This window comes from Saccostrea cucullata, unplaced genomic scaffold (assembly GCF_032062105.1).
Source record: "Saccostrea cucullata isolate Sc308-1 unplaced genomic scaffold, CSIRO_AGI_Scuc_v1 ctg7676, whole genome shotgun sequence".
NCBI classification, from domain to species: domain Eukaryota; kingdom Metazoa; phylum Mollusca; class Bivalvia; order Ostreida; family Ostreidae; genus Saccostrea; species Saccostrea cuccullata.
The window spans coordinates 2,501-30,046 of record NW_026927308.1 but is presented as its reverse complement, the minus strand read 5'-3'; the positions used below and the strand labels follow the sequence as shown (position 1 = coordinate 30,046).

Here is a 27,546-nt window from a genome sequence, read left to right as displayed (position 1 = left end):
CATGCACAATAGTCATTATATTTGATACTTAATTAGTACTATACCATGTTCTGGAGAGGTTCAAATTATTCAAATTGTATAACAAACCTCAGTAAAGTTATAAATAATTTACAATTGATTAACTTTCTTGTAGCAACATTTGTCAGAATCCAGAGGAGTTTTTACATTGTACATTAAAATACATGTGTCCTGATCCAGATGTAAATGGTATGAATTGTTATCTGAAAAACATTATTTTATAAGTCTTGTATGAAAAAAAAATAATCAAATCAGTCTGATTAAAATCAAACCTTCACTAGCTCCTTTTTATTTTTTTGTCGGGTTCACGCGACAAGCAAAACAAAAAGGAGCTAGTGAAGGTTTGATTTTAATCAGACTGTAATCAAATACTCTTTAAAGCTATTCAGCATGTTCAGTGACACAGTTTTGTCATAAAGCCAGTGATTTTTTTACTTTGTTTGGTACATAAAGACATAAAGAGCTGATTTTTGCTATTCCCTTGATCGTGTTAATTTAATTATCAGCAGATCAATTCTAAGTGTAAATGTGAATGATTTTGCTCTTAAACCTAAAAATTTAATTTTTCACTTTTTTCCAAATAAAATAATTTTTAATGGTTTTGTAAATCTAAAATTGACAATTCATTAATGGGATATAAAACAAAATGCTATCAATCAATCAAAAGTTGACAACTGCTTTAAGAAAAAAGATAGGATATGAAATTTTGTCAATATTTTATTTTTACTTGTTGAAACTTTTAATTAAATATAAAGAGATAACGAACAGTATATTCCAGCTCAAAAGTCCATTAATATTAAACAATACAAAATTTGCACAGAGCAGACATGGACCTCCAAAAACTGATAGATGGGATCATGTAAATCTTTTTCTTCTTGGGTCTTTTATGTCACATCTAGCTCTGGTAAGCTTTTTGACATTCTTCAGACACCAGGTACTTTTATAACTTTTTTGTTAAAAAAATATGAAGTAGAAAGTGATGAACATGAATACCAGTACACTTGCACCAGTTTTACATTTTACCCGCCGGGTTATACATTGTATTATATTTTTAAAAAAAATGTTTTTTTAACATACATGGTATCACAATTTTTTTTCAATCTTTATCTCTCCAATGACATTTATTTCATTTTTCAAGATATTTAATCAATCTTTATAATAAAATTAGTAAACATGTAATGGTAAGAGCAATCTCATTATGTCCTTTTTTTTGACCTTGACCTTTCTGATGACTGTTTTACTTTTAAACTTCACTAATGATTTTTGTAATTAATATTAATAAAAATTAATGTTCTTATAATCAGTGTTGGTGACAGCAATAATTTTGTCATTATTTTCTTACTTAAACCTTTCCAATGACCTAACTTCACTTTCCCCCCATTTAGTATTTACTTATGCATGCACAAGAATAAACTAGATGCTGTCATGAGACAGTAATACCCGCACTAAGGTGTTTGCCTTTAAATACACACTCCTTCATGTTGAACTTTCCAAGGAAAAAGTCAAAATAATTTTATAATTATCGCCGTACATGTATTCGTCTAATTGAGCATAAAATTTTCAGGTGACCATATGCCTCATATATGTATTTTGTATACTTAATTCCTTACCAGTCTGAAATAACAGAATTTAATTAATGAAGTAAATTACTTAATTAGATTCTGATAAATATTTTGCCCATAATCTGGAACTTTTTAAATTTACTTTCTCAACGACATAAAATATTATTTTAGTACATAGCGTTTTTGATAAATTTATCAAAATGTGCAAACTGATTTTAGTACTTGGTCAGGAAAAAAACCCATTGAAAGTACAACTTAATTAATTTGTCAATGCCTATCTCTCCCCCCCCCCCCCCCACCACCACCATCACACACACGCACCACACACACACACACATTCTCTCTCTCTCTCTCTCTTTCTCTCTCTCTCTCTCTCTCTCTCTCTCTCACATTTTTTTAAAATAGAGGTAGATGGCAAAGTTATGTTAAAACATCATTTATTATGATAGTTTGAAATTTGTTCTTGTACTAAACAGTTTTACGTGTGAACATCTTATTTTCTACATTCACATTGGGTTTGCGTCACATTATCATATTTTTAGATAACACCTCGGCCGATTCATACTTTATCTGGTGTCTTCTACCTATTCCCACTTTTTAAAAATCTCAATTTTACCCATTCCCACTTGCAAATAACAATAGATGATGAAATTAACTTAAATTTTTCCATTTTTTCCTTCAAATATTAAGAAAAGAGTCTTATTTATAATTTTAAAAAAAAGCAAAATTCGCTATCCTATATTTTGTTCAGTATTTTTATGTTTATATAATTAATTTTTTGTTTACACAAAAATTCCACTTATTCCCACATAAAATCTCACCTTTTTCTACTTAATTTTCAAAAAGTAGGAATAGGTAGAATGAACCCTTTATCTAATGAAGGCGACGGAATCGGCAAAGGTTTGCCGAATGAAATTATTTAGCACATGTATGCTGACGATGCAGTGTGGTCAGTTAAAATCATTTGTGTTTTAATTGGATTATATGGATTATATTTGATGAATTCGTTGTCTGGACATATGACATTCGGTAAGTACAAGATTTAGTATAGATTGCATAAAAATAAATAAATGTAAATGGTTGGGTATAAGTTCAAAAAGGGTCAAAGATCATCGCATGCCACAGTCGACAAATTTCACATTGTCAATTTATCTCCCATTGTGGGCATTCAGTATATACAGGCGCAGATCCAGATTTTTTTTCCCGGAAAGAAGGGGGGTGTCACACCTCATTAAAAAAAAAAATCCAGTCTAAAATTTCCTGAGAAGCAAATTAAAAATATTAATAAAACAATGATGGTGGGGTCCCTGTTTTCTAAGGGGGAGGATGTCCAAAGTCATTTTTATTCTCTTCAGTAAATAGTCTTATTTAAATAACTGCAAATTCCAAAGGGGGGGGGGGTGTCTGATCTCCCTAGGCACTGAATCCCTGTACCTGAAATGACAATTGATCTTATGACTGCATCATAGTAGAAAAATTTTTCCATTTGACTATTTACACAGTATACATATTTTATATTCAACAGATATACTTCTGGTCATATTTCTAGTTCTCCCTTGAATCAGACATGGTGATATACGAGGGTTGTCCGTAAAGTTCGTGGACAGGCCAAAAATTTAATAAAAGTTGAGTCGTTGATATTTATTATCGGCATATTTATAATCCTTTACTTAATGTGAATTGAATAATGTAAAAATTTATTCTACTTCAAATGTTTAATCACAATTGTGGCTTTATAATTAGACTTGAAATGGAGACCCGGAGCACCGCAACATTTTAATTAAAAAATATTTATCACTTTTTAAATTTCATTTGTATTTTTAAAAATTCTTAGGAAATCTGAAAAAAATTTACATTATGAGATTGACAGAAGTTATCACGTCAAACCTGCAAAATTTGAACGTTCAAAGTTTCAAAATGGCTGAGCAATCAGCGTTAGAACTTGTTAAGACAGGATCGGAATCGTTCAAAAAAGAGACGTTTTCGGAGGAGGTGGAGCAGTGAACATTGATAAAATTCTGCGTTGACACCGGAAAGACACCTACAGAGACCAATACATTCTGTAAACCATCGGGAAAACATAGTAAAAGAAGTCGTTCACTAGTATTTAAGTGGCATATAATATTTTCGGACGGAATGAACATTTTACAGGATGGCATGCGTGAAGGAAAACCATTATTCCTAGATTGCAGTGCTGTACAATATGAATTTCGTAACGTGATCACGCCGTATTTCCGTAAATGAAATCGTCTTTACACGGACAGTGGTTGGATGATTGCAGGATATGAGACAGGCATTGTTAAATATTAGTTTAAGAATGAAACCTGAACATTTTGTGCATATTTTTATGACTGGTTGAAACGACATAAGAAATGTATTGAATTAAACGCTGACTATGTTGAGAAAAGTTACTACTGCTCGTATTTAGCTTTTGACGTCGGTAACGTCAAGAATTTTCGTTTTAGTGCTCCGGGTATGAGAGTGTGTCTTTTTTGTATCTGATAAAATTATAACTATTTGTGCTTTGTCTTTCTTGAAAACTTGCATATTTATAAAATGAAACATAAATTTAATGAAAATAATAGTTTCAAATATTTTGTAAATGTTATTCCTTAATTATCAATGTTGTCCACGAACTTTACAGACAACCCTCGTAAATATTTTAAAAATAATTATTATAAGAGTTGAAAAGGTTGTGCATATTAAAATATACTAAGCTCTGTGGATGAATTAGATATACCAGTTTAGCTTTATTTTGCTACCCAAAGCATCTTGATTAACTATTTACAAGCATACTGTTTTCTGAAATGTACTGTTTTCTGTCGTCCATCTGTTTGTCTGCAAACTTTTCACATTCTTAATTTCTTAAGAACCACTAGACCAATTTCAACCAATTTTACATGTAAATATGCAACATAAATCCTCTCAAGAACAGCAAGGACATTTATTGTCCCCCAATTTCGCTTAAGGTAGGGGACATTAAATCTCATTTGTTTGTCAGTCTGTCCATCTGTCACAATAAATTTAATCTTGGTCATCATGGTCATATTTTTTGAATGAGAAGAGACAGGACTTTTATCTTAAACATGTGTATTAGTATTTAACTGGGACAATACCATTCTAAATACACTATGATTTTTATTACCCATGACCTTGAAGTTTGACCCACTGTCATAAGCAAATTAATTGTTTTAAATTGATCATTTTGAAAGAGAAATGAAAGGGCATTCATATTACCTGTGAAAAGACCTTTCCAAATGTATCATGACTTTTTGACTCTGTGACCTTGACCTTGAAGTTTAACTTACTTTTCAATAATTTTGTATTTCCTTTTCATTGAGAAGAGATACGACTTTCAAATGTACATTACCCATAACAAGATGTTTCCCAACATGCTATGATTTACCCCTTAACCTCGATGTTTTACCAAAATTTCAAAAGTTAGAGTGAACTCTCTCAAAAGAGGATTAGGCCACTGTGTAAAATGAAATAGGAGTTTAGGGAAGACGGGGCTTTTTGCATAAAAAACGTCATTTTTCGACCTCCATTTGACCCCCGGGGCAAAATCAAAATTCCGAAACCTTACTACACATCTACATGACACCACCAACCATCTCTTAAAAGATGATTAGGCTGCTGATTAAAATGTTATAGGAGTTCAGGGAAGATTGGGCTTTTGGATAAAAAACGTCATTTTTCGTCCCCCATTTGACCCCCCGGGGCAAAATCTAAATTCCGAAACATTACTGTACATCTACATGACACCACCAACCATCTCCCAAGAGATGATTAGGCTGCTGATTAAAATGTAGAAGGAGTTCAGGGAAGACGCGGCTTTTAGCATAAAAAAACATCATTTTTCTACCCCCATTTGACCCCCGGGGCAAAATCTAAATTCCGAAACCTTACTACACATCTATAAGACCCCACCAACCATCTCCCAAATGCTGATTAGGCTGCTGAGTAAAATGTAAGAGGAGTTCAGGGAAGAAGGGGCTTTTTGCATAAAAAACGTCATTTCTCGTCCCCCATTTGACCCCCAGGGGCAAAATCAAAATTCCAAAACCTTACTGCACATCTACATGACCCCACCAACCATCTCCCAAAATATGATTAAGCTACTGTGTAAAATGTAGGAGGAGTTCAGGGAAGAAAAGTGTGACAGACGGACGGACGGACATGAGTAACAACAATATACCCGAACTTTCTTTAGAAAGTGCGGGTATAATTATTCTTGCTGTAATCATATTTTACTGATACAGTATATACTCAAAGAAGGAGGACACATTTCTTTTCATTTCATTGTGCATTTTGTTTGATAGGTAATGCAGTATTTTCCGAGAAAGCAGGAACAATGGAGCAGAACTGAAGTGTCTTTTCAATGAAACCATGATCTGATTGATCAAGTGAAAGATGAAAGATGATACCAGTTGTGAAAGTTCTTTAAACACTACAGCAAGCAACGAGATTAGTAATCATCAATACATGTATTACTCCTGTTAATATTCATCAGGCCAAACAAAATTTTCAGTCTTGAAATTTGAAAAATATTTGTCAGTTGGAAATCTCACTTATTATACAAATTCAAGATCACGTAAGAACATCACAGCAAATTTGTATGCTACTCAAATGTTCAAAGCATTAGAGAGTTTCACAATTTACTGATACAAACTGCATAGTGTCCTATCAGGAAGAGGTATTGGTGGAGTTCAGAAAGAGTAAAAATGATTTGGTTTGGCTTTAAAATCCAGAAGATGATTCTCCCAAAAAGTGAACAATTACTTGTCTATGATATGTGAAGAATGTGAGACGAAAGTAAATTGTCCAGATTGTGTTTTATGGCAGAAGAAAAAAGTACTGAATAAAAAAAAAAATGATTAAATTTCATAAACGAAATAAATGGCTTAGTAGCTCACAAAAAGGAGGAGGTATTGTGTCACATTCATCAAAAAAAAAATATTGAAGTCATTTCACCTTTCCCCAGTAAAAAAAAACTTGTTTGAAATATCTCAATGTTTGTAACAATGATGTTGAAAATGTGCAGAAATTGTTTCTACTTATTATAGTTTGCAGTTAAATGTAAAGTTTTACGTTACGTCACGATCTTTTCGTCAGATGCATCTCACGAAAGTGGTCAACTCAAATTATCAACATTGACACAGAAATAGTCTGTTTCACCAGCAACCAATCAGGGATAAGAAGAAAAGCTTGCGGTTAGGAGGCGTGTACAATTTACCTTGAGCGCAGCTGTCAACTAGATCGTGACGTAACGTGAAGCTTTACAGTTACATGTAGCTGCCAACTATAATAACGGTCAAACAAATATGTTAATCAAATGACTAATATGATGAATAATGTCTTCACTTGTGTAAATATTGAACAAGTATGTATACATTCATTAAATGTGAAAAAAGGTTTATGCTTTATCCATTTAGTGGTTTATAAGGAATTCATAGCCCCCCTCCCGCCTCTTTTTTCATGTTTTTTTTTTTCATTTTAAGTAATTAAGTATTAAATTTAGAGCTATGTTTGTTTTAATTCTGTAATACAGATAGGAAGATCTCCAGAGATTAACTTTTTAAAATTTTTAGACATGTTTTGAGCTATTTTATGAGTAGCTCTTATTGTATCATTGAAATTTTTGATGTGAAAATTTCACAAACTTTGACTTTCAATATTTTCTAAAGTACATAGGCCAGTGGTAATTTTTTCACATTTTGTTAACATAAGCATCCATAACAATAAGCAATAAAATTTTTTGGATTAAAACATCCCCCTTTTTTACTAGAATAGTTTCAATTCCATCAAAAATTGTAAATTTTTCCAAATTTTGGAACAGAGCCAATTTCATGACCTATTTGCACTAAAACAAAATGAATGTCAGTCATTCTGACTATGCCTTCAAGAAGAACTAATCTTTGTTCTTTTACTACAAAAAAGAATATTTGAATAATTTTTAAAGTTGCAATTTTTTTCTCCTCAAAATATGACTAAAACGTTAAAGAATTACCTCAAATTTTGTTGCATAAGAGCTATGTTTAGTAAGAGGCCATAAAACATATATGGGTTTGATTAGCTCAGTAAAAATTTGTCTGATTTCATTTCAAGCATACTAGAATTTGTACACAAAACTTGAAGGCGATCGGAGAAACTTGCTTTCGGACTATTTTGCATGCTTTTCTCAGAGACAGGCTGTTGAGATAATTATCAATTCGATAAGATTTTCATGTAAAGCTCTAAAAACTGGAAGTTTTCCGTATTTACATAACATTTTTAACAAAATTTAACTACTGGGATAGCTACCTCCTAGTAACAGATTTTTAATCCCACATAAAACGTTTTCTAAGCTTTCAAGTTTGTTTGTTCACGATAGAATTGTCATAAATATCATATTTTTCCTAAATTTGAATTAAGTTTTTTTTTAAAAATTGTTCCAAAAAAATCTTTTGAGCAAAAAACTATAAAACCACATGATTTATTTATTTTCTCATGGGTTTGTATAAATGCTGTTATCTGATTGGTCAGAAGAACTAGCACCTTGTTTATTTTGTGTATTTATTGCATATCACGGTTATTGCTCATCAATTCCTTAGTTGGAAATCGTCCAGACCTGTAAAGTTCATAACTTGAAATAAAACCCAAAATCGATCTTCCAATGTAGTGTTATTTTAGAACGAATTTAGAGCTAAACATTACTGCAATTATCGATCCCAACATCTGTTGCATGTTCATAAAAAATTACAGAAAAGATAAGTGCAGAAAATCATTACAACTGAAAAAAACCCTAATGTAATCAATTTCCCAAATATATATTACGTCACCTGCTGATCGATCAGTTTCAGTTTCGCACAGAAAAGGTAACTTACTTCAAATGTTTGCCAACGCACATATCGAAGTCCAAATTTGGATGGATAGAATGTAATTATTGCAAACTAGAGGTGAGTATTGAATATTCAAGTTTAGTTGGGATTAACACGAATTCCAGTTGATAAATACTGTTTTCAGTGAGTGAAAAAAAAATCAATTTTTGCCTGAATCGGATCAATTTACCACCTGTGTTCTGAAAATATTCGCATCAAATGCACAATCGGTATGTACTGTCGGGCGTTAAGACCAAGACATCCTAAAATATTAATTAAATGTTTATATTTACATTCTATAATTTTTCCTTTTCATTATTGTTTATTTCGGTAATCTTTTGAGTGAATTTTGCGCCCTTCAAAACTGGTGTGTCTTATAGACGTAAGATTTGTGATGTCACAAAGTTGAATAACGCAACAAACATTGCGTGAAAAAAAGTGACAAATTAATTTTAAACGCACATTTTTTGTATTTTTACATCAATTTAACGGGGTTATTTTTATTCTATTAAATTTTGTCAAAACATGTACAATTTGGTTGTCCTAGAGTATTGAAAATGCATAAAGTTCCTACTTTGTATTCTAACGCGCGGTGACAAGGTTTCGCGTGTGTTATAGACATTTGAACGTCGTAGATTCCTAATGGATTTCGTAAAGTAAATAACACTAAATGTAAATATAAAGAATCATTTTTTTATATCATTAATATAGTTCAACGAACAGAGTATAAATCAACAAAATTAAAATAAATGATATATAAGAATAATATGTCTTTTTTCATTTGTATGGACAGAAGGGAGTTTATTTCAAGTGTGTTATTTACATGTTATTCTAATCAAAAATTCAACAGCTAGAGCATGGTTACATGTTCATTTCAAAAATTATGTCAACAATATGCATCTACCTATAAGTACATCACCAGAGACATTTTTAGATTTTTTTTTAAATTAACTGTAAATTTTTTCTAGTTTTATAGTTTTTCCTGCTCCGAAAGGTAATTAATTATGCAAAATATTTTTCTCAAGTCTATCAACTTTAGCTATTTCATTTAGTTAGATAAAGTCCTTCATATTTCACACTTCCAAACATTAATGACCTCTTACTGATTTTTTTGTTTTAAGAAATTCAATCATCAGAAGAAAATAAGATAAACAAAAACAATGGCATAACTACATGTAAAAGCTTCCTATTGTAACAACCACAAATGGAAAAAGTGACATTTTGAGTGTATGTTTTGCTATTTCTGCTCTGTTACAAATGCAAACAGAACTAGTTATTAAACAATTTTAATGCAAACTTAAATCTCAAGAAAATCTTTGGATTATAAATATCATTTCAAAATCTTTTCAATGGAAGTGCTAAATAGTACGCTGTCATTATGCACCATACCGCAGTATGTGTAAACCGAGACAGGGCGTGTATTATTTTTCAAGGTTATTAAAAATATGTAATGGATTTTTATTTATGGTGTCCGCTGCGCTAAAGTGTATGAAACATTTGAAGACTATCTTTTAAAATTAACTTAACAATTGATGGAAGTTAACATAATTTTTTATTCTTGTTGAATTACAGTTTTTAAGTGATCTCAAGGACATATCAAGGACATAAAAACCTAGCGTAAGTAAGAATTTTAATTTCAAAAAACATTCCTATATTCTGAACATTAGTTTGATTTAATTTATACGAGAATAGTTTTGAAATTTGTATCGAGAGGCATAGGCTTGAAATAAATGCCATCATCATGTTTAAAAACATTTAAATGCGCTTGGCACGAAAAAGGTCTCTCGATGGCCCTGGGTGCCGAATGTAGAACAAAATTTCAAGTTCTCCAGAGGAAAGTGGTGGCGTCTCCATAATTCATATGAGTTAAAAATTCTTGAGAGGGACGTTAAACCATATACAGTCAATCAATCAATCAAGTTTTATTGCCCATTCTTTCGAATTTTTTGCTCTGCTCCCATTTTGTATTCTTTTATGGACTCTTGAGCTTGAAAACTACATGTTTACTGTTTGTTATCTCCATATATTTCATAAGTTGATAAAATTTGATTTTCTAGGTTATTGTATGAATGCCCATATTTCCTTTATAATTTTGAATTTGTTTCATAAGTAGGTTTCGAAACCGGAAATGAATAGACCTGAGGTTTTCTGGATTCTCCTTCCACTGATAATATTTGTATGGAAAACAGAAAACATAGGAGTAAACTCATGTATTATATCAGATGATGAATTTGGAAAACATAAGCAAAACTTCAAACATCTCTCATCTCTGCGGAAAGGAATGCAGTTTATTTATGTGAATATCAGTTCTCCATCATTTGAAAACTTGACTCTTAATATGAAGACATGGAATAAAATCACTGATTGGATATGGATAACACATGAATATAGACACTATCTGTCATACCCTGTGGACATTGACGTATTTACCCTAGGTTTGATGAAACAAAATTCTCATACTTTAAATCTAAATGTTAGTATACACAATATATCAGTGTGTAATAACGACACACTATCGATTCAAATTTACCACCATTTATTTAAAATCCATAACAGTACAAGTGGGTATTTTTGCTATCGTTATTTCGATAACCAGGAATGGAAGGAATTTTTGTTTTTCATTGCTTATGTGTCTGTTGGTTATGAATTTAAATGTTTTAATGGTCTTGACATGTCATCTCCTTTTACGGTAAAAAAATCTCCAATTATATATATTACTATCGCAATCATATTGATTATCATTTCTTACTATCCTATGATATTGTCAAGATCTATGCATGAAAGAAAGGTTAGGCGAGAACTTGTGGTATACACTAAAGCCGACTACCCTTACACACCTCGTCGCTTCTTTCTTCGAATCATGTTTCAAACTGGGGACCTAAAATTTGAAAATTTATCTGAATTTCAAAAGAATTTCTCTAATTCCACCAGTGCCACTCGTATTTCCATCCTGATATATATTGTGACGGTAACAGCTTTCATAGTTAAGGTTATCTTGACAAATCACTGCGAGGTTTGCTTTCATCCAAATGTCCATCTTTTCCAGGAGATATATTTTACACATGGGGTTTCTGAACTGAGCATAGCTTTGATTGTAATCACAACCATTCTCAGTTTTTTTGCCCTGTCTGCATTGAACAATAGCATTTTAGTTCTATCAAAAGAGTCCAGTGATCAATTACTTTTATTCGATTATTTTTTCTGCAAATTTATTCCTATACGGCATTTCTTAAAACACATAGATATACAGGAATCTATTTCACGAAAAGTGGTTAATCGATTGTTTTTATTGTTTTCATTAAAATTTTGGGGACAAGTTTATTTGATTCCTTTAAAAGCTGAACAAAATTCAGTAAACATTATATGTACAGCATGTGTAAAGTATATAGGAAAGGTAATTTTTTCTCCTATTATATTTTTGCTTAACATACTTTGTATATGTATATTTTCTCTTTTTCCAATTTTAAATCAATTATTCTTTTTATATTTAAAAATATCTACTTTAGCTCTGAGAAGTATAACTACATGTACATGTACATGTAAGTTTAAAGGTATTGTAGACCGTCGATGTTTTTCTTTTTTATGTATTATATGCATTTTTCTTTCTTTAGTTACTATAGGTTTATCAGCATATTGTAATGCAATATTTATGGGAGTAAGTTGCATTGTGCAATTCTTTATTTATTTCATTTTAGTAGCTATTCCACATTTGTACTCAACACAGCTTTACATATTTCTTATTGTTACAGCAATTTTTACGTATATGAGCAAATTTTTTCTACAATTTTTTCAACTGTATCGATTATTGCTGCAAAAAATCATTCAGTTGAAAGGTACAAATGATATACTTATTGAGGATTATGATTATATCGTTAGGCGTTGTTGTCCCGTAAAAATGGAAATATTTTTCCTTTTAGCAAAAGTATTAATGACTTCATTTTTACTCGTAATCATGTACCTTACTCTCATTGATGTTCACTTTCTTGAGGGGGAAAAGTCGTTTGATTTAAATATATTTTTGACTTATGTTTTCATTCTACTCACACCTGGTGTAATTGAGGTTTTATTTTTCGAGAGCAATGCTGACAAAGTTGAAAAAATGCACTACGATTTAGACGAACTAATTAGACAGTTAACAAGCGTACATAATCTTGATTGCAATGGTATCATATCTGAGGATGATTTGAATGAAAAGAAGATTAGGACAACTAAATTGATTTTTAATTATAATGAAGCAGAAGTCCCAAAATCGGGTTGTAAATTATGTTGCAAGATTTTAAGTGAGTTTTACTGTGGATGTTTCTGGGGATGTTGCAACGACATAAATTGTGGATGTTCATCTTCTTTGATGAATGAAAATGAGGGCACGGAAGAAAATAATGAAGAAACTCGTAACAATGAAGAAAATGTGAATGGACAAGTAAACATTGAGATGACTTACATGGGAGAAGATATTGATGAACAAGAAAACATCGCGATTTCTCACGAGGGAGAAAATACAAATGAAGACGAAACAGAATTATAATGCATCTATAAATATAATTGAACAGGAAATAAATGCAGAAACCGAAAACATCGTAGAAAATAAAAAAAATAATAATAAGCAAGAAAACATCGAGATTGCTTGAATCAAAGAAAATGTAAACGATAAAGATAAAAATACAGAAAGAAAAAGCATGGAAGACAATTTAAAGAAAATTCAGTCAGTCTAGCTGAATGTAGGTAAAAAAAGCCCGATCAGGCCTGTGGGATTTTCAGTTTTGTGTATATTTTTATTTGTACATATTGGTTAGCAAACAGAAGATTTTTGTTCTAACAAAAATTCCTAATTCCATGATGCAGACAAGACTTTCATGATTAAAAAGAAATATTCTAGTTGATGCTCTTCTGTCCATGTCATGATTAACATTTTTTATGTTTTCAAAGAAATTTCTATGTATTTTCTTACATTGTTTAAAGTTTCAGAAATATGATTTTTTTTCTCTTTATTGTGAGGTCTTGTATTTTTGTACATTATTTAAATAAAATATATATTTGTACAAAGTATAACCTTTCCACATAAACATTTTCTGAGTAAAAAATATTTTTAGATATACATTTTTCTAACCACAAAGCATATTTCTCAAGCATTGTATTGAAGCATGGTCAAATTTAGCTGATATTTTATTTGCATACAATGTATGTACTAAAGGTTCAACAAATTTATAAATAGGCCTTACTTTCATTGTCGAGGGTCTTTACCATATCAATGACATACCGAAAAATGTTTCTAAACCATAATTGAAATATCAGAAGTTTATTTGTCTTAGCCTCTGTATGTTTGTTTATAACATATTATAAGCAGTTTTTTCTATACTGATTCAAAGTCGCGTCATTTAAGTGATCCTCGGAGAAACATTATAAATGTTGCACAATGAATGACGCTGTAAATGGAAGGGATACTTAGAAACATTCATTAAAAACACAACAATATATAATTATAATTTCATGTAAGTAATTTACTTCTGTTTGTATTCTAGCCTCTCATTTGTTGATTTCCGAAATGGAACGCAAATTATTATGTATACACCCCCTTGACAACAAGCAGAATAATTTGTATCCATGAAATCCCCTCATTTCCAGTGCTCGAGATTTCATGGAAAATTTCAGATTTAATAAATGTACCTTTAACTTCAAACAGTAGCTCGATCCTATCTCATGTAAACAAACAAAATGGCTGCTAGGTCTATGAATCAGTTATTACCTCCCCTCGCTTCCCATCACTTCCGTTACTAGAGATGTATTATTGAGAGGCAAATTTGAACTCATAAAAAGGAACAAAATTTTACATCCACAGTTGTTATTTTTTTTTTAAATTAAAGTATAAGGAATGAATCCAATTCTTGGCCAAACTATTCGAGTATAACTTGGTTTGGGTCAGTTTTCGCTTTTTTATAGTCCGCTTCGTAGATTATCAAGGATAGACTGACTGAAACCAGGTTATAATAAAATAATTTGAAAAACATGCAGTCATTAACTATCGCCCTTTAATATCATGCGCACGTGAAAATGCAAAAGGAGAATTAAAATTATATCTTTCATTTCTATAAACACTTCTACATGTATACTAAGTTTGAAATTTAACTTCACTTAAAAAGATTTAAATTAGTGAAATCCATGTGTTATTCTATGTTAAAATATTTTTGTGACGTCATCTTTTGTTAAACCTGGTTCAATAAATTTTTTTATTGTCCTGCACCCCGTCTAATAAGTTACCTGTAGGTGTCCGATAAGATTCAACTTATTGGACAGGTACAGGTAACGTTAAAATGAGAACAAAGGGCGAGGCAAATAAGTAAACAGCACTTAAAAGGCAATGACAAATCAAACAATTTAACATGAACAATATAGGAAACTAGTAGCGTTAAAGGTTAATATTTCACAAAAAATCCTATTGAAAATGGCACAAATAATCTAGCGAGTTGAATGTCTCAGATTCATTATTTTAGACGCATCCGTGGCTCCGATCATAAATTTCCTATATTCACCGTTCATTGGTACATGTATATAATAGATGCATTTCATAATGATTGATCCATGGAACATAATAATATATTATATAGAATCCAAGGGACACAAAAGATGAACGAGAAGCATGCGTTTTCACTTCTTACACACAACTTTGGGTTTTTTGTTCATTGAAATATCAATTTTTTTTCGCATTTAGCACAAAATTTAGCTCACGAAATTCCAACAGAATCTGTAATTTTTTTCGGTGATTTATGACCATTTGGCCACCTAGTCCCGCGTTATTTCAGCGATTGTCTATCGTTCTTTTACAGAGTGGGTGGAGTAAAATCCTTCCGAGTTCAAAACCTGCACACAAAAGACAGAGTGTTGCATTAAAAAAATCATCAGAAATAATCTCCCAATTTCATAGAAAATGCTGAAACAGTAGTTGGAGTAATATCCTTCAAATCCTATTACTTTACAAAAATTACCTGTTCACGGGAAACTGTTTCTTGCAAATTCCGAAACATAAGAATATATATCCGGATTTCACAGTAGAAAACTTGAACTGAGGAGGCATCTTGGTGTAATCGACAAATGGCATCGTCAAAACACCAGATTTTGAAGGTCTTTTTTTTAAAATTAAAATTTACGTCGTCATCCGTGGTCGTCGCGTTGTAAAATGAATAAATTGTAAAGCATTTAGTAGAACTGACTTTTACGCATGCGTAGTATGTATGAAAAATGGCGCAATGCAGATAAATAAGACTAAACAAAGTTAATGTTTATATTTATTGTTATAAAACACCTTTCGATGATTCCTACTACATGTATAAATAAAGACAGAAGAAAAATCAAAACTGGTTTTCTTTGGCCTAACTTGATGTACAGTGCCAGGTAGTCATCCAAGCAGAACGAGACCTTACCTGTGGCTGTCCAATAAGTTAACAATGGAAGTGTTCGATAGTGGTGAAATGTTTTAAGTAAGTTATAAGCCGAAAACTGACCATTATGTCAGATATTAGACTGTCCTCGGCGCTAACGCGCCTCGGGTCGTCTAATATCTGACATAATAGACAGTTTTCGGCTTATAACCATTACTTACATAAACTGATGAAAGCTTAAGTTCGGTTATAAAAATTGTATATTTAAGTGTTTGTTGGTGGTTTTTGAATAGAATTTCTTTCTTGAAAAGGTGAGTTTCCTTTTTATTTAAAATCTGGCGAATGTCAGCGGGAAAAAGGCATGTTTCTAAATTTCTTCCGATTCTGTTTTATTAAAAACTATCACCACTGTTCAAATTTCAAACACGCTCTTGTTCATATACTTTTTAAAATACTTTATTCTGAAAAAAAAATACTTAATTATAAATTAAGAAATACATGCTGCGAAAAGAATAATTTAAAGTCAAAGGTTTGTTTGTTAATTGTAAAATGCCCCTTTTGAAAATATTTTAATTTGCAAATAGAAACGCCATCACCTGCTGATGGAAGACTGCATCACTGAGGGCTATTTACTAGTGATGTTTTTGTAGTGCTAAAATCTACTTAGACCAGACACTTTGCAACATCCGAAAGATCACTCTCTATGCACTATAGTGTACTCAAACCAACGGCTCAACAAAACGAGAAAACAAAAACAACAACAGGAAGATTTAAGATTTTTACTATTTGACTGACCTTGATTTGAAGACTTGGGAATTTTGATCTTTTTTTTCAGATAATATGTTTATTGTAAATACAGACTTTTGAAGGCTACTACACTTACTGAACTTTTCATCGACTGTAAACATTGTCATATGTCAATTTTTAATCGAATTCCTTTCCTAGAGTTTTGTTATTTCAGATATATAGGATCGTAAGAATACACACTTTTCAAGGACAATAAGTTTACTCATTTGTTAGTCATTTTTATTGATTTTTATTTATCTCCTAATGTTTCTAATTAAAAAGATTCCGTGACGGACAAAGGTGATCATTGACAAAAGTGTACACATAAAAGCTGGATATTTATTCTTTACGTAACTTTGAACTTTCAAAGAATTTACAACAATCTTTTGTTAATTGTATGTTAACTTTATTAATGGCAATTACAAGCAATCGCAAAAGTTTTTGCTTCTTTTATTTCAATACGGACTGTCTTTTTTCCGTATTTTAGGCTTAGAATTGTCACACCACTGTCTACTGAACGGCGAACATTAAACTGCTTAAAGCAATATGAGCTGTATGTTTGACAGGGGGAAAAATTGCAAATTTGAATTAACTATTTCAATGACAAAAATTGGAACATTTATAAACTTCTGTTATCAATATTTGCCATGGAAGAACTTTTTATAAGCTTTGATTAGAGCAAAATTGAATTATTATCGTCCTGTACCGTAATAATTTCTTATCTAGTACATGTATTTTCGGTTGTACAGAAATATTTCTTCTGAAACATTTTTAAACTTTATTTTTGTCTTATTGATCTTAAGATTTTAGATTACATAGAGACAAATCATAATAACATATTTTACCAGCAAAATAAAATTCTCAAAAATGCAGCTCATATTGCTTTAAACATAGATCAGATAATCTATATAAAGAAGTATTTAATTTCTTCGAGTTACCTGAACAAATCGAAATAAAATCCATTGTTGCATCGAGATCGAAGCTTCTTCCGATGTTTAATGCTCGATTTGTGCCAAACAAATATTGAAGCTGAAAACTACTCGTAAATAGGCACAGTCCGCCATATTTCCCGTTCTTCAACTCTATCCCTACAAACCGTATATAAGGAGCAGATCGCTAATCAGGCCAATGTATTTCACTGTAGAGATCCGACGAGTGTAGACGTACTGTGTACATCTTACAAAGCGAGCTACTCCCCCTGCGAGGTGAAAATCATGATTTGAAGAACTTTTATGAAGCGTTCATGAAACTTCATGAAATATTCATGACTGGTTCATGACTGATTCATAGGGACAGTTCATGAATTTTATTCATGAATATATTCATAAAATGAAGTTCATGAACAAATGATGAATTTATATGAATATTGGTAAATCGGAGTCGTCATACGAGTAAAACTCACCAGAAGTTCATGGGAATGAACATTCATGAATTTTCATGAAGATTTGATTGACCTGCAATTCAAATTAAAAATTAATAGTCTTCATGAATATTCATACATATATTTTACAACTCGCTTTAAAAAAAACAGTACATTATTTATTATAAAACATTTAATAGACATGTATGTATTCATATAAAGAAAAAAAACTTTACATTTAATTGTAATATGAGACTTTTGTCATGCTGATTCCATGTTAATTGTCCATGACAAAAACATATGAAAAATGATACAGATCTATGCACTTTCTTACACTCCTTTTAACACAATCTTTAGAATTTTAAGGCATATCTGTGATTGGGTGGTACATGTATTTAAATTCTTCAACAGCATTTAGTTATAAATTTTGAGGTTCTCCCATCCTTAGCCTACAAGTATTATCATCCTAAAGATGCAACTCTGTTATTCAAACATTATACATGAAGTGAAACAAAGAGAATTCATGCATGATATTCATGCATTTTACAAAGTAATGGCAAATTTGCCCAAGTTGGATAAACTGGAAAAAGATATATATTAATATCTGTAAATGTTGCTTTACGCAAAATCACTGAACCACTATTCACTAAAAAAACTTTAACTTCAATATTAATCGAGATATACATTTGTACCAGGTAGTAATGTACATACCCCCCTTCTTATATAATCATTATTGTTTTTTTCCTTTGGAAAAGGGCATGACATTACATGCCAAACAAACCTTTAGAGAATGAGTAGGGTGAACTATTTCAATAGTGATCTGCTAACATGTTTGAAGTTTCGGGGTAAATATTCAAGACTTCATACAAACAGAGATTAATTTAGCTGTTCTAAAAATGAAAATTACCTTCAAGAGTATAGTCATTCACAGTCAGCACACTTTCCACATCCTTATTACTGCCTTGGGCCTTTTCTTTTTCAATCTCATTGTTACGGACAAGACTTTTATCACACAGGTCATTTTTTTCCTTCTTGTAATGCAGAGTACTACGAGGTATTTCAATAAAAGGGTTTTCTATCTACTTTCTGCTTTACTTGCATTTTGTGGCCAAATGCAGAAACGGCGCAACATGATGAGCACAAAAAATTTTGAAACAGTCACGCTGATGATGGATATGACAAAAATTTGGCCAAAAAATGATTGCTTCATATATTATCAATTTTGCATAGAAACTAATGTTAAATTGTCGACTCAGGAAGTAATCATTTTTAGTCCAAAATTTCATCGTATTCATCATTAGTGTGACTGTATCAAAAGATATGGTATTTACCATCTTGCGCAGTTTGGTCTTGTGCCGCAAAATGCAGAAATTATAAAACGTAGGTAGAAATACATACTTTGAGTAACTTTAAATACCTAGGTAGCTATTAATAGCTACGTAGGTAGAAATAGTCTTTGGACTGGACCTGATAATAAATCTCTATTGAGATTCTGCTGGGCAAGATATTTGCACTGATATCTCATATTTCGAACAGATATTTCTGTAAATATTTTTATGTTGGGATTTACATGCGTAAAAGGTAAGCAAATCAATATCTAGCCCAACAAAATTTCAATAGAGGTACCCTATATCCCTACTGAACGCCATGTTAATTTTTTTTTTAGGTCGAACACTTAACAAAAATTTAAAAATTAATGCAGTTAAAAAAAACTTTGTTTTCCCATGCAAGGTATGTATGTGATATATTGTGGACCGTGTTGTTGTAAATATCTGCCACACAATGCACATTCATACTTTTTACGACCATTCTCCCAAACTTCTGCAGAGTCCGCTGTTTTGACCTCCGGGGCCATACTTGTTGTTGTGATATCCAAAACAAGGCTCTTCGCTTTTCAACACATTCGATGGTGGATGCGTATATTGGTGTAAACATTTCTTTGAAATCATTAGATGGTTAAAATTAAAGTTTTTTATTTTAACTTAATTAGTGAAAAAATATACTAAAATTTTATTCTTTCTTCTTTTTATTTCTCGAAAATTCGAAACTATTTGCTAACCCGACCTTACAAATCTTACAGAGCGGATTTTCTATTGGTCACGACGAAAAGGCGCAAACTTGAATCGCGCCGCAAACTTAAAAAGGCATTGAAAATGGCAGACCCTAAAGTTTTTGCATTGATAGAATGGGAGGATAACTATGTTAGCATAATAAACATAGACGCAATCTGTCAGCCCCGTAAAGAAATAGAGAAGTACGAAGAGGGAGAGTATATAAGGGCCAAATTCAAGGGAACAATGTATTCTGCAGTCATAGCTGAGATCAGTGGTAAGTTACAAAATATATCTATGGTAGCTCTTTTTATCTGTTTCAGTTTTTTTTTAATTAATTTGCATTCTAAATTAAAACCTTGCCAATCACAAACTTAAGGATGGATCAATCCAACCAGGGCAACTTTTTCATTTCAATTATAATTTTCTAAATAAGTTACCATTGGCCACCATTTTGTAGGTCTAGCAAATACAGTTTTTCATGTGGGTTTGGAACTAGCTGCAGAACTGTATCTCTCTGCTTGAGAAATTCGGACAGATAAAGCAGAGAGCTACAGATCCAAGCGTAAGTAAAAAGGTTAGCTTTTTAACAGGTTTCATTTCCAAGTAACTTTGAGCTCTATGTTGAGCAAACTTGCATGGATGATACATCTTTGAATGCACACTAATGGACTTGCTTCAGATGCTGAATTGGACATACATTTTCTAGATAATGAACAGGTCTCGTAAAAGTTGTGGGTGCAGGTTTATTACCATGATTACCAAGAAACTAAAAGGCTTATATAAACCAATCTTGCATACATGATGCATCAAGGGTTGAAATCTCTCAAACTTTTTTCAGATGCTGGATTTTAACTTCATGATGAAGAACTAGTTTGAAGTTTTTATATAGGTCTATTCCAAAGTATCAAATCAAAATTGCATAAATTTTGCATTTTTGGATGTACACTTTTTATTGGTTAATTGTGTGCATGACTTAGCCTTAATACTTAAAGACAACATTCGTTGAGGTGAGCTCTGTAATCTCTGATTACCTATGTTTTATTTAGTTCGGGCTGTGACATTGGGTGCAGCTCAGACTCTCGCCTCACATTTAATATACATCATTTACCTACGTATCCACAAAAATTAAAATTTACCAAACGCTATTAATTTGTCCTGGAGATGGGATTGGTCCTGACTCTTCTGCATATGGAATTGTGTTTAAATTAGATATACTCAAGTGGTTCAGTCTCAGTGGGGATAATAAGTTACTTGTTTTTAAAAAGGAATGAGATATATTCATAGTTGTACTATTTCATGTAAATTTTTAGATGACAAAAAATACCTTGAAGAAAAGAAAAAAACAAGGCAACTAAAGCATGAATTTTAAGATGGGTCAGTAGGTAAAAACAATTTAATTCTTTGAAAATTCAGCTATAAACGTTTCCTTCAGGTAATCTACCAAATAAATACAATGATTACACAAGAACAGATAATAAAACAATTTCATTTTCTTGTTTCTAAATAGCATCCTGTTCCAGCATATCAGTTCCTTCTATTAACCTTTGAAATGTTTGCATCCTCCCTCTGCATTGACTTCTTTAATTAATACAAGATCTAAACAAGTTCACAGGTGCTCACCCTGATATCAATAATTTAAAAATGTTATAAAACCTTATTGATAACAATGAGAGGTGGAAAATAGATGAATATTAACACTTGATTTTATTATAGCATTCTCTTCAAGGAAACGACTCGGACAGTCTAATATTAGATTAATCCCTGAAAAGACAGCACCAGCTCCGGACTCTGATGAAACTGATTCACCACCCGCTACACCACTTAATACAGGTAAATCAGGTGAGTTAATGTATGTATTAATCTTTGAAATGTTTGTATCTTGTCTCTGCACTGACTTCTTTAATTAATACAAGATCTAAACAAGTTAACAGGTGCTCACTCTGAAATCAATTATTTAAAATTGTAATATAATTGCAATAAAACCTTATTCATAACATGACTTGTGGAAAATAGATATAGCATTATATATAATGATATAAGTTTATCATTATACTTAATGATAAGTATCCACAGCTTTTAAATAGAAAATAAATTTGCTGGACATCCAGATCGTTAATTCATTGTAAATGGCACATTCTAACACAATCTTTCCATCCTCTTGGCCATCCTTTCCTCCTCTATATCTATTCTACGTATTTTTTTTCTTTTCCATAGTACTATTTTTAAAAAAAAAACATATGCCCATAAACACGTGTTAATGAGCATTCCAAATTTTGAGAAGTTTAATGTCCATATACTTTTAAAGAACAATTCATCTATTCACCACACTCACACACGCTAACGCACTTTAAACCAGTAGTCATAAAAATTATTCCATTCCATATTCTTTTCTACATTTACAAAGTCAATGTTAAACGTTAAATGTATCGTCTTTCGTCAATACATTGTATATATACCTTTCTCATTACCATGAGTGCCGAGTAAGAAGCAATTTGAAGCCCTTCGCTGGTATGTGTTGACGTCTCTACATGAATGATAAATTCTCGAAGAGGACGTGCAACAACATACAATCAATTTCTTTAAGATTAATATGACAAGGGCGGAAAGTTCTCAAATAAAACGTTATCTCCGGGGTCAGGCTCAGACATCAGATATTTTGTATCCAAAGGAAGGTCTAGTCAAAGAGAATAAACTTTTGAAGTATAAAAGTCGTGCTACTTAAAGTTCAAAAGTTATGGCCGAGGTAAAAAAAAATAGGTGGGCAAAACTTTAAACTCAAAGGTCAAGAGATCTTTGCTGGTACCCAAAGAAAGTTCTTGTCACAAGGACTGCATTTTTGAAATATTAAAGTAATAGCCCAAATCACACAAAAGTTATAGGAAAGTTTAAAGTTTTTGCTGACAGACAACAAGAAAGACAGACTGTCGGACATAAAATTTTATACCTCTGAATCTTACTAGGGTATAAAAAGACACTCGAACTGCATTTTTTGAAAGAGGAGAAAGAACAAATTAAGTTAAAAAACCCCAAAATATTAATTACATGTTGAAAACATATATATTAATCACTTCATCCTTTAGTCTATATAATTGTTATGTTATGTAAGGTTGCAACATTCCATTCATATTCTCAAAAATAATCAAAATGTATCATTTCTGTTCTTTGATTTATTTAAGAAATAAATAACAAGTTTATAAACTTCAATGGGAATTGAAGTGTGTCGGTCACGTGGTCAAATCCTGTGAAGGCCGAAGGCCTTCTCAGAAGATTTGATCACGTACCGACCCACTTCAATTCCCATTGAAGTTTATAAACTTGTTATTTATTACTTATATATATATTTGAGACAGACAATTGAATATTTTCGAATTTAAATTATTGCACTAACCGTCCGTCGTAGATTTTGAAAAATGACGAAAGGTGTAAATCGGCTTGCATGGCGGTTACGCTTCGAATTCATTAGGCTAAGGAATCTATTTCGAAGGGAATATTTTGTGAAAGACTACTTGTGATCAGTAACTGTATATAATAGTGAACAGATTGTTGTCTGGGAATATTTTATTCGTGAAAAATGATAATCGATGCTGAAAAGACAAAAGAAACACGTCCGAAGATTGATCATAAAAAGTTGGCTGGAAAGGGATGGATGGATCCGATGTATTGAGACACTTGTCCGAGCCAGTTAATTTGCATTTGATCAGAAACATTCCACGGTTTCAGTAACTAAAGGCATACTTATCGTAAAACACTGATAAACACGGAGACACTGGCGACAGCTTTACATAGAACTACGAAAACGCCGAGGTGTTTGGCAGCTGTTTAGGGCATGGTTGCAAAGATATTTTCCAACAAATTTACACATTTATCGTGAGTAAAATTTAAAGATAAAATAAAAGTTTATCATGAAAATTTAACCAAAGGTCTATTCAAAGAATAAGGATGAACGTTATCTAGAGACTCTGCAGCTGACAAAAGTGAAGAAAAATGTAAACAAACGCTAGGCCTAGGCTCCTTAGTTTTCTCTGTGTACACAGGTTGAATCGATAGCCCAAAACTGTATGAAATACATGTACTTGTTTACATTTAAAATAAAATAATTATCATTTTACTTGCTTATTTTATTCATTTTTTGACATGAAAAGCAAGTAGAGCAGGTCATTTGATAATTTATGTACCGGTAGATATTATTGCGCCGTGTGATTAGGTCACGTATTGACCTCTGACCTCTGACAAACTTCATACAGAATTGAAGATATTTTCTCTCTGTATGTTTATATAATGGAGAGATACCACAAATGTATATATATATTATTATATCATTATTGATTTTCTATATTATCTCTCATAGGCGTGCAAGAACATTTACACAACGGGCTGTTCAAAATATAGATTTAAATCCTTATTTGCATTTCTTGTTATAATTTTATGAATAAATGTTTTACCGGAATCAATGATGTACCCTTCAACAGAAGAAAATATACCAAATTAAAAACTTTTTATCTAAGGTAAACCTACTGTAGAGCTAATCTCCTTGTTAATTAAACTAAAGGATGTAAATCGTCTAACATCATCGGTCCGCTTAAATATTAGTAATTAATATTATGAGACGTAAATTACGCATTTATTTTATAGACATTCCCTCGTTGTATTAGTTTTTAACTTGTGAATGACAATGTGATCCATAACCCCCCAAAACGTACGTAACCACTATGATATTCGGACAAAAGAATCGATAAAACAGCTTACAAAATGTATTGCACGATGCACACTGTCAAGGTGAATCTTTTTTTCAACCTAACTACAGAGCAATTTAAACTTTCAAGATATTGAAAAAAACATACAGTAGACTTGAGCAGTAAAATATCACGATCTATATTTACGCTGGATTTGAACATTTTTAAAATCATCTGAAGTAACTCACACCGAAGTTCAAGAAAATTAAGATCAGAAAGAATTTCATTGCAGGAGTTTAGGCCGTACATAATTTTTCGAGTGAAAGATAACATAGAGAAAAGGAAGTTATGTCGGCCATTTTGTCTCCTGTGTTTGTTAAGAACAAAAAAAGACATTGACGGACGGATTATTGCCTTTCCATAATGGCACTATCATTTTTTCCAAGAAGAATTTTGTTATTTGGATTCGTATCAGAGAAAAAATTGTTCATGTCAGTTCAGCGTTTAATTACTACCAGCTGCAGTATTCAATCATTTTAAGAATTATAACAATGACTTCGTCACAAATCACAAGACAGTTTCACCAGCGCAGATGACCTAAATTTTAGTATTGAACGTTACAAGTTTTGGATTTTAGTGCATGATCAATATGTGTCCAAGAACATATTTAACTCAACGACAGCTGGAATTAAGTGTCTGTCTGTTCATGTGCTTGATTTTAATTGTTGTGTCGTCACCTGACGTCAGCGTTTTAAATATAACCAGACACAGACAAATCAATAATCGACCAAAAAGGGTAAATATATACGCTTAGTTTAACAGTAATTGTTGTAGAACTTACACTCTACATATTAAGTTCAATGTATAAGAAATGAATCACTACTAGGCATTTAATATTGCTTACGTGTGTAGCAATTATTAAAAAAAAATCAAATTAATTCTTTACAATTCCTTAAAGAATTCAGGGATGTATTTGTATTTAAGGTAAAAAAAACATTAAGGCTCACATTAATGTTTAGTTGATGATGAATTATTTGCATTAAAACTGTCTTTCGGGGTTTTTGTTGTTGTTGATTTCGATGTCTTCACCTTATTTCTTTCCTATATGACCGCATTTTGAGAAACTAATTCTTATTTTAGCTCCTTGTCGTGACCAAGAAATATCGTTCATAGACTTTAAACTAGTGTGTTCATATTTTTTGTTTCATGAACTTTTTTTATCAATAACTCCCCTCGTTTAGAAACAGTTGGCATCTATAACATCCTTTTGCGTATCGAATTAACTGAGAATTAAAAACCCCACACTCAGGTAATAATGGTATACTACTTTATTCCTAAAGGAGGTAAATGATTCAACATTTTCTCTTATAGATTTACTTGCATCTGAGAAACGCCATCCCTCGCCATTATCTACCATACGGGGCAATAGAAGTTCAGTTTCTTTCCTCTCTTTGAAATAAAGTAAAATCATATATTTTTCATTTGCTATCTAGGTTTCAACACAGTAGCGATTCCCTGTCAATGAGGTGGACTCTTGTCCTACAACTAATGTCACGTGGTATGAAGCTGGTGCCAGATTAAACTGTTCTCATGACTTCTTCAACAGACTTCAGTACCTCTGTATTCCCAATCAGGAAAAGACAACTCTACTGGAATTTTGTTATGACAAGATTATGGGTCTTTACGAAAAAGGTACAGTTGCATTTCATTTAAATGATGTTTTCAAGGTATACCATTCATTTTAAATAACATTATTGAAATTTAAACTTAGGTCACATTAAAAAAAAAGACATAAATTCCTTACCTGCTAAATCATCAATCAAGATGCCTGAACAAGATAAAATATTGGTGCAAAGCATCTAATCTGTATCAAATTTCTCAAGTAAAACACACCTGTGCCCTAAAGTTATGAATATTATGTAACGATGCCGATGACCTGCAGAAGCTAGGTTTAACTTAAAAATGATAAGTTAAAATTTATTTTTCTTTTTTGCAAAGGAAAAGCAACTTGTTTATGTTTCTCTTTTAAAATCTAAAACATTGTACAGTTTCAGAGACACATATCAATTGATTTCTTTATACATCCTTTTAAATGGGGAAACTAAATAAAACTGAAAATAGAACAAAACTTTAATTTAATAAAAATAATAAGGCTACATAAAAAAGATACCGGTATACATGTACGTACGGTATAATGGTAGGGCAGATATGGGCGAGTATATAGACAAAGAGTTACACCGGATAAATTAATTCCTCACTGCCGCTTTGTTCTGCAGTCAATACAAAACAGTAAAGTGTTTCATTCATATAGCACATATCTATCTGATTACTTTACTTACTGATAAAGGTTATTGTAGTTTTGTATTGAAACGTGCTAAAGTAAATGTTTTTTTTACCCGAAAAACCTATGAGCCATACAAAGCAAAAGTTAAGGACAAAAAAATATTTCAGGACACTGCCTACATTTATCAACATCTGGGTTCGTGGACCAAGAGGATTGTGACTTTTTTATTGAGGGATGTCCAAAGACACCTTATTACAGCAGCACCATTTTTCAATGTAAGAATGAAAAACATAATTTTATACTATGTGATACTTAATTCATATTTAAATGCAAGAAATGTACATGATTAAACGTAAGATAATTACACGTATTATCATTTTTAGTTTTGAAATGCTTGGAAATAAACAGAGACCTGAGATGCTTTTCGGCTGATCTGGATTGCTATACAAGGTTTTTTTTTTTTTTATTTTAAAATGAGCAATGTTAAGTAGAGTACCCCTTTCGGTAGGAACCTCACCAGTAATATGAGAGATAATTTCTCCAGAGGGGCTTTAAAGATTGATTTTACAATGCATG

General features: G+C 31.7%; 1 protein-coding gene and 1 long non-coding RNA gene across 3 annotated transcripts; both read left to right on the top strand.

Annotated features, from left to right (window-relative positions):
* The first annotated feature begins 8,470 nt into the window (after nt 1-8,470).
* LOC134274036 (uncharacterized) lies at nt 8,471-13,325 on the top strand. 2 transcript variants are annotated; one of them, XM_062756276.1, is made up of 3 exons: nt 8,471-8,518; nt 10,013-10,057; nt 10,554-13,325. In XM_062756276.1, the coding sequence occupies exon 3, from the start codon at nt 10,569-10,571 to the stop codon at nt 12,963-12,965; it is 2,397 nt and encodes a 798-aa protein (XP_062612260.1). In that variant the 5' UTR covers nt 8,471-8,518; nt 10,013-10,057; nt 10,554-10,568; the 3' UTR covers nt 12,966-13,325. The 2 variants fall into 2 exon arrangements, with proteins under 2 accessions (XP_062612260.1, XP_062612259.1); XM_062756275.1 differs by having other exon boundaries at nt 8,481-8,518; nt 10,551-13,325.
* Nucleotides 13,326-25,023: 11,698 nt separating this feature from the next.
* Nucleotides 25,024-27,407, top strand: LOC134274035 (uncharacterized). The gene is made up of 4 exons (XR_009993539.1): nt 25,024-25,482; nt 26,180-26,378; nt 27,138-27,245; nt 27,354-27,407. It is a non-coding gene; the product is annotated as an uncharacterized LOC134274035 (long non-coding RNA).
* The last annotated feature ends 139 nt before the right edge of the window (nt 27,408-27,546 follow it).